At 36.2% G+C, this 13086-nt stretch overlaps 1 protein-coding gene across 6 annotated transcripts in view; it reads right to left on the bottom strand.

Annotated features, from left to right (window-relative positions):
- Positions 1 to 13086, bottom strand: part of VPS54 (VPS54 subunit of GARP complex) — a 123678-nt gene that overhangs the window by 44348 nt on the left and 66244 nt on the right. For all 6 annotated transcript variants that reach the window (XM_032291962.1, XM_032291965.1, XM_032291963.1 and 3 more), the window contains one exon: positions 4760 to 5100. In XM_032291962.1, coding sequence (XP_032147853.1) covers positions 4760 to 5100 — 341 coding nt within the window. The remainder of the gene's footprint in view (positions 1 to 4759; positions 5101 to 13086) is intronic.

Raw genomic sequence — 13086 nt, 5'->3', positions numbered from 1 at the left:
GCTGGAGTGCAATGGCGCGATCTCGGCTCACCGCAACCTCCGCCTCCCGGGTTCAGGCAATTCTCCTGCCTCAGCCTCCTGAGTAGCTGGGATTACAGGCACGCGCCACCATGCCCAGCTAATTTTTTGTAGTTTTAGTAGAGATGGGGTTTCACCGTGTTGACCAGGATGGTCTTGATCTCTTGACCTCGTGATCCACCCGCCTCGGCCTCCCAAAGTGCTGGGATTACAGGCGTGAGCCACCGCGCCTGGCCCAAGATTTTTTATTTTTTAACTTCAATTAGATCTCTTAACTTTAACATCAATAGGAAAAATGCAAACAAGCTCCAACATAATCCAGCAATTCTACTTCTGGGTATATATCTAAAATAACTGAAGGTAAGATCTTCAGGATTTATATGTACACTCAAAGTTCATAACAGCACTATCTGAAATAGTCAAGACATGGAAGCAACACAAGTGTCCACTAATGGATGAACAGGTAAACAAAATGTGATATATACATACAAGACATACATATATCACATATATGTATATATCACACACATATACGTATATATCACATACATGTGAATGGGATATTCATCAGCCTTAAAAAGAAAGGAAATTTTGATATGTGCTACATCATAGATGAAACTTGAAGACATTATGCTTTGCAACTCTTTCTAATCTTTTCCATTGTTTTTCTTTTCCAAATCCCTGCTTAGTATTTCCTATTTTGTGCCCATATGTGCACTGCAATAAACTTACAAAATTGCAGGTTATTTTGAAGAAAATAGGGAAAATCTACTACTAACAAAGTTAAAATGTCATACATATTTTTATATGTTCTACATAGGTGATTCAATTATACACTGCAAAAACACTTAATACAGGATAGTCAGAGCCCTTGTATGAAAGAACTAGTTAGACTCACACATATAAATATACTCACTTAATTAACTGCCCCTTTACTTTAGGTTGGGTAGTTCCCAGACATATATGTATCTACTGAACATAGAATCATCTACAGAACCTATGCTTCATGCTGTAGGAGGAATGTGATTGGAGAAAGCCTGAGAATGTTCAGTGTATAAAGTGAGCCACAATAGAGGTAGGAGGGGAAGGATAAAAACTGTGAGACTACATCTGGTTTAATAGGATCTCAAATGGTGTAGCATAAAGCTAACCATCTTTCAGTATCTCTCTTTGCCACAATGACAGCTCTAACTGGGCAAATAGTCAACAAGCTAAAGACTTATTTCTCAAGCCTCCCTTATAACTAGATATAGTCATGTAACTATGCTGACCACTAGGATATGAATGGAAGTAACAAGTACGAATTCTGGATTGTGCTTGTTTTTAAAAAGAAAGAATAAAATATAAACAAATCTATGTGAAGGTAACAGAACAAATCTAAAAGGTATATGGATTTGTAAAATACCAAGAAGAGTTAAGGCAATCCTAAAGAAGAAAAAGTAGGAGAAATTAACTCTCCCAGATATTAGTATGAATTTAAAAGCTACAGTTGCTGGGCATGGTGGTTATGCCCAGCACTCTGGGAGGCTGAGATAGGAGAATCACTTCAGGCCAGGAGTTTGAGACCAGCGTGGGCAACACAGCAAGAACTTGTCTCTACAAAAAAAAAATTATTTAAGAAAAAAAAGCTATAATAACTGCAATAACTAAGACTATCTTACTTAATGGTACTGGTGTAAAGACAGAAAAATGAACAAAATAGAGTCCAGAAACAGATACACATATATCTGAATATTTGATTTCTGGCAAGACTGACATTATAGAGCAGTAGGAAAGACAGCTTTTTCAACAAATGGTGCAATGTCAAAAACATATCCATATGAGAAAAAAATATTAACCCTTATACTATATCTAAAAATCAATTCTAGATGGACTGTTAGGTCTTAATGTGAAAAAGACAGAAACAAATTTTCTAGACAGTAACAAGAAAATATCTTCGAATCCCTAAAGTGGGGAAAGATTTCTTAAATAGGACACAAAGGAAGCATAAATCATAAAGGAAAGTAATGAATCATAGAATTATATTAAAATTAAGAACTTTTGTTCACCAAAAACCCAGATAAGAGAGAGAAAAGTCAACACACAGTGGGAAAAGACAGCTGCAATACGGACAGCTGGCAAAACTGACCTAACATAAAGAACCTTCATAAATCGGGACAGGTGTGGTGGGTCACACCTGTAAGCCCAGCACTTTGAGAGCCAGAGGTGGGCAGATCACAAGGTCTGGAGTTCGAGACCAGCCTGGCCAATATGGTGAAACCCCCCTCTACTAAAAAATACAAAAATTAGCTGGGCATGATGGCATGTGCCTGTAATCCCAGCTACTCGGGAGGCTGAGGCAGAAGAATTGCTTGAACCTGGGAGCCGGAGGTTGCAGTGAGCCGAGAATGTGCCACTGCACTCCAGCTTGAGCAACAAAAGCAAGACTCTGCCTCAGGAAAAAAGAAACATAAATCAATAAGAAATAATATAAACCAATAGAAAAGTGGGTAAAGGCCTTGAATAGGCACTTCATAGAAGAGGATATCCCAGCAGCCAATAAATGTATGAAAAGGTGCTCTCCTATTAGTCAAGGAAATAAAATTACTACACTTGTGACATACCCAACAGAATGGCTAACGTGTAAAAGACTGACAATATCAAAAGTGAAGGAAGATGTGGAGTGACACAAACTGTTCCACACTTCTGAGGGGAGTATAAATGAGTACAACCACTTTAAGAAATTGTTTGGCATTAGCTAAATTGACCACTCACATGCTTTATTTGTTCCCAGGTATATATTCAACAGAAATGCTTATAACATGTGCACCAAAGCTATCTAGAATGTTCATGGCAATCCAAAAGGAAAATAACCCAAATCTTATCAAAAGTAAAATATATACATATATTATAGTATACAATAAAATGGATTATTTGTATAAAAAATTTACTGCTACATGCAACAACCTTGGATAGAGTTAGGAAATGTAATGCTGAATGAAAGAAATCAGGGACAAAAGAGCAAATATATGATTCCATTTGCATCAAGTTTAAAAACTGGAAAAACCAATTGTTTTAATGGTTTCCTGTCGGAGGGAATAGCGTAGTATTACAGTGGCAAGAAGGGCTTCTGAAGAGCTGGTAAAGTTATATTTTTTGAGGTGGGTGACAATTACACCAACACAATCACTTTGTGCTAGTTAAGCTGACCACTTTATAAGTGGTGCATTTTACCATATGTGCATTATGTTCCAAGAGGATCATAAAAGGGCTGAGGAGAGGAAGATGAATACATATGATTGAAGCTGGAAGGTGAGGCTTAGTTCTTCCCAAATTACATGGCTATTGTTAAAATGTTTAAAAAAGAAAACAAAGGAAGGTATCAGCCCTTTGTCCTCTCCTTCCTGCTGCTTGGGATGAAAATGAAATGCTAAAAGAACAGCCACCTTAGACACAGGTGGAAATTACACACTGAGAAAGGTAGAGCTGTCTTCTCAGCTGAAGATCTCCTACCTCTGAAATGTTACATGAAGAAACAAAATGTTATATTGTTTAAGCTACAGAGTTTATACATCTCTTTTTATAGCAGTTTTAGACTACACCCTAACTAGTAAATGTAAAAATATTAGCCTGAATATAGAAAAAACTTTTTTTATTAATATATAGCTTAGGGTTTTGTTTGTTTCTACTGAAGAACAGTGTTACAACTGGCTTTATGTTGTAACTGTAACCTTTATAAGCTCCAGGACCATAAGTTGACTTACATAAAGATAACTGAATTGATTTATGTAAAGATAATGAAAGTATAGTTATTCTTAACAATAACTAAATCCAAACTATATTCTTGGACCAGAAAGATTTTATTGGTTCCATTTTTTTTTGATAACTGAGATTATTGGATCAATTGGTAAACTTTGTTTAAATGGGATCTGTGGATTAGATGATAATATTAATAATTTATCATATCAATTTTTTTGTATTTAATCAGTATATTAAGGTTATATAGGAATGTTCTTGTGCTTGGGAAATATACACCAGGTACCTAGGGATAATAGTGCATCATGTCTGTAACCGACTGTCAAAGGATTCAGAAAAGATATTAACATAAGAGATAAAGAAAGAGACGAAAGGTGACAGAAAGAGAAAAAGGTAGGGAGGGAGACGGGGTGATGTGGTAAACTATTAATACCTGGGGAATCTGGATGAAGGCTCTATGAGAGTTTTTTTTACTTCTATTCTGGCAACGTTTCTGTAAATTTGAAATTATTTCAAAATAAGAAGTTTTCAAAAATAAGTTTTAAGAAAAGATGTGATCCATTTGGAAATTCATGTCTTTGAAAAGCCAAAAGTTATAAATTAACAGATTTTCACAACATATAAATTAAAAAGGTGACACAGAAGAAGGAAAAACCCAAAGCAATAGCTGACCTGGGTTCCAGTAAATGTTCTGCCACTAGTCACTTTACTTAAGTCATTGAAGCTCTCTGGGCATCAATTATCTTATCACTGAAATGAGGGCACTTAATAAAATGGTTTTTAAAGTTCTTTTCCAGTCTTAAAACTCTACAATTCTCAGTTACTTCCAATGCTCACCTCCTTACTTCTCATACATTTTTTTAAAAAACATATGTTTCATAAAATATATTTTTGTTAAATTCTAAAATTTACATGGTTTTTCAATAAACTGAATAATCAATCTAACTGAAGCCATTAATAACATGACTCAAAATCTTGTCAATTTGGCAGTAACCACTATACTCACAGAATATCCACACCTCCTGGAATAGCAGATGATGCTGTCTGCTCTTTGCTGGATGAAGAATCAGTAGTACATTCTGGCTCGGATACAGAATCACTGCTGCAGGGTTCACTATTTGGAGATGCATTTCTTTGAGAGGTAGTGTCAACTGCTACAGGTGTTAGCTCACCCTCAGTGAATGCATCACTTATAAACATGCCTTCATGGATTAAATAAGCCACCTCTGTGTCCAGTGTATTATCTTTTGCAGCATTCTTCTGTTGTGAAATCTCTTCCAATTCTCTAGTCCTTTGGTTTTTGTCAAGAACTGAGAGAACAACGCTGTGAATGATATTTAATGTTGCCTACAAGAAAATAGGACATACTTTTAAGGAATATAAAATATCTGTTACCTGAAGTTCCCAAAAGAGAATACTGTGCATGTAATTTTGTACATCTGTAATCATAAATGAGTCAGTCATGTGTATCAAAATTTCTAACGATCTTTTTTACTACATAGGAAAAGAGACATGAAAAAGAACTGCCCAGGAGAAATGGATTCACTAAAGCTTAGAAATAAAGTTCTGATATTTTAACTAATTTTTAAAATGGAAATCTCCCTAAAATATGTTGCATATTTCTCTGACCTCCTAAAAGTGTTATATTAAACATAAAATAACTTGTCCGTCAAGAGAATCATATACATTGATATGCCTGCCTAAAAGAAAAGGAATCCCCATCACTTACCATGCCTATTCCCTACTTATCTCTCTTCTTTTCTCATCTGTTCTCTCACTTACTCACTACTCTCCAGACACTCTAGTTTCCTTTCTACTCTTCCCTCATTCCAGGATTGTTCCCACCTCAATGCCTTTGCTGTTTCCTTTGTCCAGAATGCTTTTCACCTTGATCTTTGAACATATTTCTTTCTCATCACTGAGGTTCTGGCACCAGTGGTCACTTTCTCAAAGAGGCCTTCCCTGACTCTCCTCTCGGCAACTCTATTCCATTATCCAGTTTTTGTAAAAAAACAAAAAAATAAATTTAAAAAAACACAACATTTATCATTATCTAAAATTATCTTTGTTTATTCTAGGTCTCCTTCTACTAGAATGTTAGTTCCATTCCATGACACTATAATCCTAATGCCTAGAATAGTGCCTGGCAAATAGGAGGTGCTCAATAAATACTGAAAGCTAGGTGAATGAAGAGTAAATTTATTTAAACTAATGTCTTTATGGACAATTAAGAAATAAAAGGCTACTTGTCTATTTTAACATTCACAGTTACAGTCTTAACAATTTGTTTCTTCTCCCTTTCTCAAAACCTTGATTTGTATTTTGGAATCTACATGGTTCTAGGGAAGCAGACTCCAACTTCAGGTCAAGTACCTGGAACCACTACGATCTGAGCTTAATGATTAGGAAGGTACACAGAAAAGAGAATTGCAAAGAAATAAAGCCAAGCCTTGATGACATCAACAGTTTCTCTATGAAGCACCTAAAGGCTGATCTACCTCTGGGTATTTTTTTAGTTATATGAACTAATAAATCCCCTTAACTATTTGAGACACTCTGAGTTGTGTTTCCTGTTATTTGGAACTGAAAGCATTTTAAATGAGACAATAGCCCATACAATATACAGAAGATACAGCCTTCAAGAGCTTTAGGACCAAAGTATCTACTATGAATACTGCATTTTTTTCTTTCTTCGTTGCTTACTAACTTCTTCTCTATTGTTAGAAACGTACTGCTCTGCTACTGCTGCTTTAATCCTCGCTGCTGTCCAATCTTTGATATACTTTCTTCCCTCATTTTTTTTTTTTTTTTGCCTTTCTTTTTCCTTACCTCTTCTGTCTTGCCAATTTTAACTTTTTAAAATAAAAAGATCATGATGATAGACCTATCTAACATCTATTCTACATCACTTTTTCCATGGTACAATAGCCATGTAATTTGAGTAGAAAGAAGCCCACCTTCCAGCTTCAAGTGTCAGTCCTAAATAGCCCACTCAGTGTACTCCCAACCTCCTTGCTCATGATTAGCTTAGAGATGAGAAGAAAATACAGACTTAAACTAATTATCAGTGCACAGCATTTTTCCTGACCACAGTTACCGGGTATGTGACCTAAACTGGTTCAATCAATTAAAGCCAAGGACTTTCATTTGATGACTTTAGAAGAATAACTCCAGGTGAAAAACTGTAAATTTGGCTCAAAAGAAGTTTCATTTGCTGACTGAAGAAGTAAAACTCTAAGTAAAAAACAGAAAACTTCTAAGTGGTATAGAATTGTGGCAAATGTGGCAGACCTAGAACTGATGAAGCCAAGAGGAAAGGGAAAGGCAAAGCTGAATTGGAAACAGAGAAACTAAGCTGGAGAACCAAGACAAAACCATGCATGAAGCCCTTCCTAGTCTTGTTTTTAATTACCAGAGCCAATACATTCCTTGAATTATTTAAACTAGTTTGAATACTTCATTCCTTTTAATAACATCTTAGCTTATACAGTTATTAAAATTTTCTATATAAAGTATATCAGCTATTCTCTTAGGGATTCTTCTTTGCTGTTTTCACTGTATCTACACTTCTGAAGATTTAATTATTTTTTCCAAGTCCAAGCATTCTTGCTTAGGAATGCCAGAAGACTAGTATCCAAAAAGTAAGATTTAAAAATATATAATAGATTCAACAGTAGATACATGGTTTACTCCCTGAACTATCATTTACACAGTCTGTAGACAAGTCCATGTTTCAAAAACACCAGGACAGCTAAACCAAATATAATTTTCCAATCTTGAGAATGGAGTGAATGAGATATCTGGTAACTATAGTGATAGCCATAATGACAACTGATATTGTCATTCTGAAATGAAAGACTAGGTTTATTTGTCCATACAACAAAATGAAATTTATAAGCTAAGAATTCCTTGAAAAGAAAGTAAGCTGCATTTAAAAGCTGTTTTCTGTTTTACCTATAAAAATCAGCCTAATCCATAGGGTGCAAACAACAAATAAGAATTTAATAAAAAGTCAAAATACAATTTAATAGTAAAGAATGAATTATGGAGGTCTTATAATTCTAATTTCAAAACTTACAAGACTACGGTAATCATAACAGTGTGGTATCGGCATAAAGAGCGACATATAGAACACAGAGAGCCCAGAAATGAACTCTCACATATATAATAAAATGTTTTTTGACAAGGGTGGCAAAACTATTCAATGCAGAAAGGGCAGTCTTTTCAACAAATGGTACTGGGAAAACTGAATATCCACATGCTAAAGAATGAATGTAGATCTTATCTTACATATAAAAACTAAAGTCGATTAAAGGCCTAAACATAAGATCTAAAAATATAAAACACTTAGAAGAAAATACAGGAAAAAAGCTTCATGACCCTGGATTTGGCACTGATTTCTTCGATATGAAATGAAAAACACAGGCAACAATAACAACAAAAAATAGGTAAATTGGACTATATCAACATAGAAAAACTTCTATGCATCAAAAGACACCATTAACAGAGTAAAAAGGCAACCTACGAAATGAGAGAAAATATTTGCAAATCACATATTTGATAAAGGATTAATATCCAGAATATGTAAAGAACTTCTACAACTCAACAAAAAACCAAACCACCCCACTAAATAATAGGCATACATTTTTTCCAAAAAAGGCATAAAAATGCCGAATAAGCATATACAAAGATGCTCAACAACACTCATCGTTAGAAAAATGTAAATTAAACCTACAGGGAAATACCACCTCATACCCATTAGGATGGCTACTCTCACAAAATCCAGAAAATAACAAGTGTTGGAAAGGAGGTAGAAAAATTGGAACCCTTGTGGACTATTGGTGGAAATGTAAAATGGTACAGCTGCTATGGAGAACAGTGTGAAGGTTCCTCAAAAAATTACAAATAGAATTACCATATAATCCATAAGTTCCACTTCTGGGATTGACAAAAATAAGAACTGAAAGGGGGCCCCAGAGAGGCATTTGCATAGGCATGCTCATGGCAGTATTATTCTCAATAGCCAAAAGGAGAAAGAAACACAAAGTGTCCATTGACAAATGAATGGATAAACAAAATGTAGTATATACACATATAATGGAATATTATTCATATTATTCAGCCTTATAAAAGAAGAATATTCTAACATGCAACAACACAGATGGCACCTTGAGGACATTAAGCTACATTAAATAAGTCAGTCACAAAAGAATAAATTTTGTATGATTTCACTTATATGAAATACCTAGAATAGTCAAACTCATAGAGACAGAAAGTAGAATGGTGGTTGCCAGGGGATGGGGGAAAGAGGGAATGTGTGTGTGGTGTAGATGGGGTTTTGCTAGGTTGCCAAGGCTGGGGTGTGTGTGTGTGTGTGTGTGTGTGGTGTAAACAGGGTCTTGCCAGGTTGCCAAGGCTGGTCTGTGTGTGTGTGTGTGTGGCGGGGGGTAGACAGGGTCTTGCTAGGTTGCCAAGGCTGGTCTCAAACTCCTGGCCTCAAATGACCCTCCCGCCTCAGCCTCTCAAGGTGTTGGGATTATAGACATGAGCTACTATATCAGGCCTATATTTGGTTTTTGTGCCTATTTCCTGGCATACAGTTACTAAAAGCCTTGGAAAAAAACGTTTTTGTATGCTAAAGAGATGACCAGTAGCCCAGGCTCCTACACAGCCTGAGGATGAAAGTTGGTCACTGAAAGACTAAGGCAGGATTAGAAGGTTGGGACTTTCAGCCCCAGCTTGGCCAGAGTTGTTATTATTATTATTTTTGAAATGAAGTTTCGCTCTTGTTGCCCAGGCAGGAGTGCAATAGTGTGATCTCGGCTCACTGCAGCCTCTGCCTCCTGGATTCAAGCAATTTTCCTGCCTCAGCCACCTGAGTAGCTGGAATTATAGGCATGTGCCACCATGCCTAGCTAATTTTTGTATTATTAGTAGAGATGGGGTTTCATCATGATACCAGGGTGGTCTCAAGCTCCTAACCTCAGATGATCCACCCGTCTCGGCCTCCCAAAGTACTGGGATTACAGGCATAAGCCACCACGCCCAGCCCAGAGTTATTATTTACTAGGTACAGAGTTTCAGTTTCGCAAGATAAAAAGAGTTCTGTGGATAGATGTTGGTAACGGCAGCACAACAGTGCAAATGAACTTAATGCCACTGAACTATATACTTAAAAATAGTTAAGATAAATTTTATATGTTTATTTTTAGCATGACCAAAAATAAATAAAAAATATACACTAAAAAAATACAATTAACAGCAATAGATCCTCAAGTTGTTAACAATTACTCAAATACAAAATTTATAAATCCCCATCTTTTATTATTTATCCATTCAAAATAAAAATACTATTGTAAATTCTGGATAAAATTTCATGCTTTAGTTTCTTTTATAAAGTATAATACTAAATCACAGCACTTTGGGAGGCCAAAGCAGGAGGATCACAAGGTCAGGAGATTCAGATCATCCTGGCCAACATGGTGAAACCCTGGCTCTACTAAAAATACAAAAATTAGCTAGGTGAGGTAGCAGATGCCTGTAATCCCAGCTACTCTAAAGGCTGAGGGAGGAGAACTGCTTGAACCCAGAAGGTGGAGACTGCAGTGAACTGAGATTGTGCCACTGCACTCCAGCACTCCAGCCTGGCAACAAAGCAAGACTCCATCTCCCCCCACCCCACAAAGAAGTATAATACTAAAGTGACATATAGGATATCCTTTGTCTTAAAGAAATAAATGTAAGCATGTAGGAAAGTAAATTATTAACCCTGGTAAATCAAATAAATTCAAACAGTCTATTCCTGTAATGTGGTAAATGCTATTAAAAAACAAAACAATTTTTTCTGATTATAAAATATTTCTCTTTGTAGAAAATTTAGGGAAAATAGCAAATAATAAAAATGTTACATGACATATAATCTGACCAGCTAAAGAAAACCACAAAAAAGGCCAAGCTTTCTCCTTGTTCTAGGAACATAAAAAGATTTTTTAAAAAATTTTTTGACATAGCTGAGATCATACTATATAAGTACATCTTTATCTTGCTTTTGCTTTTTTTTTTTTTTTCTCTTGAGACAGAGTCTCACTCTGTCACCAGGCTGGAGTGCAGGGGTGCAATCTCGGCTCCCTGCAACCTCCGCCTCCTGGGTTTAAGTGATTCTCCTTCCTCAGCCTCCTGAGCAGCTGGACTACAGGTACATGCCACCATACTCAGTTAATTTTTGTATTTTTAGCAGAGACGGGGTTTCATCATGTTGGCCAGGATGGTCTCAATCTCTTGACCTCATGATCCACCCGTCTCAGCCTCCCAAAGTGCTGGGATTACAGGCATGAGCCACCACGCCCAGCCCTATATCTTGCATTTTTAACTAAATATCACAATGTATGTATTTTCTTCTACCATTAAAAATCCTTGGCTGTATATAATATTCCATGGTAAAGAATGTGTCAAGCATAATTTATTTTACCATTTCTCTATTGTTAAACATCTGGGTTCTTTCCAACTTTTAGTTATTTTTAAATTCTTCAGTAAAAATGAACAGCTTGTAATTAACATTATTTTTCAGTGAAATAATACTTGGTAGACTCACAAACTTCTTTCACAGAAAAAAGTACCATATTTCATATGTCATCTGCAAAGATGTTGTACATGAGTACTAATTTAAGTGGTCCAAATGTGAAAATGGCAAATTACAACTATAATCAATCAGTTTCCATATGTACATACATAAAATAACTCTACTTATAGTTTAACTGACATAGAGCCTTAAAGTGGAATAACTACAGTAAATCCTCACTTAATATGGATGATAGGTTCTGGGAGAGTGTAACTTTAAGTGCAACAATGTACAGCAGGTTCTCAAATAACATCATTTCCTTCAATGTTATTTTTTAAAAATTGAAGGAAATGTTTTACTATAATGATGAATGAAAAAATGGCTTTGGTGTGAGTTGTTTCACTTAAAGTCACAGTTTCCAAGAACCTATCCATGACACTGAGGACTTACTTGTACTTTAAAAAATTACTGGCAGAAAGTTGGTCTATTCTACATTATGCAATGTAAGAGTTCTATATATCTAGACATGCAATAATTGAAGTGTGTGATGATGAGGTCATGGTCAGAAAATAACTGAAAACATGGCCTAATTATTGAACATCTATAGACATGGGTTTGTGTCTATCACTATTAATAGGTAGGATCAACATTTTAGAAGCAGTCTAAAGCACAGTGAATCACATTCTATAAAACTTTTGTGAACCTGGTTGGAGAGCTTACACATGTAACTTAGCATCGCTCCAATGTGAATCAAGAAAATTTCATGTCATACACAGGTACCAAAGTCCCCTGCACTATTTAATATGGTACTCAGGAGATGCTGGGGATGTTAACTAGCATATAAAACACAATGCTAACACTTGATAACTCCAAGAATATCTAATTTCACAAATGGCCCCTTTTAACTGTTACACATGGTAATTCCTAATGACTATATTCTTTTTCATTTTTTTTCTTGAGATGCAGTCTCTTTCTATTACCCAGGCTGAAGTGCAATGGCTCAATCTCGGCTCACTGCAACCTCCGCCTCCTAGGCTCAAGCGATTCTCCTGCCTCAGCCTCCTGAGTAGCTGGGATTACAAGCATGCGCCAGCACATCTGGCTAATTTTTGTATTTTTGGTAGAGACGGGGTTTCACCATGGTAGTCAGGCTGGTCTTGAACTCCTGACCTTGTGATCTGCCCACCTCAGCCTCCCAAAGTGCTGGGATTACAGGGATGAGCCATTGCACCCAGCCCATTTTTTGAGACAAGGTCTTGCTCTGTTGGCCAGGCTGGAGTGCAGTGGCACAATCACACCTCACTGCAGCCTTGGGATTAGGTGATCATCCCACCTCGGCCACCCAAGTAGCTGGGACTACAGGTGGCACCACTATGCTTGGCTAATTTTAAAAAAATTTTGTAGAGATGAGGTTTCCTTATGTTGCCCAACCTGTTCTCAAACTTCTGAGCTCAAGTGATCCTCTTGCCTTGGTCTCCCAAAGTGATAGGATTACAGCTGTAAGCCACTGGGCCTGGCCTGTGTTCTTCTTAAAACAATGCTATTATATGTTGGTGATTCAAATTAATATATATTAGAGGTTGACATCTTCTGTAAAATGCTATGTGACCTGTTCTTTTTGTTATACTAAGTGGCTTAAAATTAAGTGGCTTGACTAAAGAGACAAAATGATTAAATGTTATACATGATGCTTGATTGCATTCCTGCCCAAAAAATGAAATAAAAATCTAAATAAAGAATATTAGCGGCCAGGTGCAGTGGCTCATACCTATAAT

Source organism: Sapajus apella, unplaced genomic scaffold, assembly GCF_009761245.1.
Source record: "Sapajus apella isolate SASKATOON/1434 unplaced genomic scaffold, GSC_monkey_1.0 scaffold26, whole genome shotgun sequence".
Lineage (NCBI taxonomy): Eukaryota > Metazoa > Chordata > Mammalia > Primates > Cebidae > Sapajus > Sapajus apella.
Note: the sequence above shows the minus strand (reverse complement) of the source record. Positions and strands in the feature narration are given on the sequence as shown.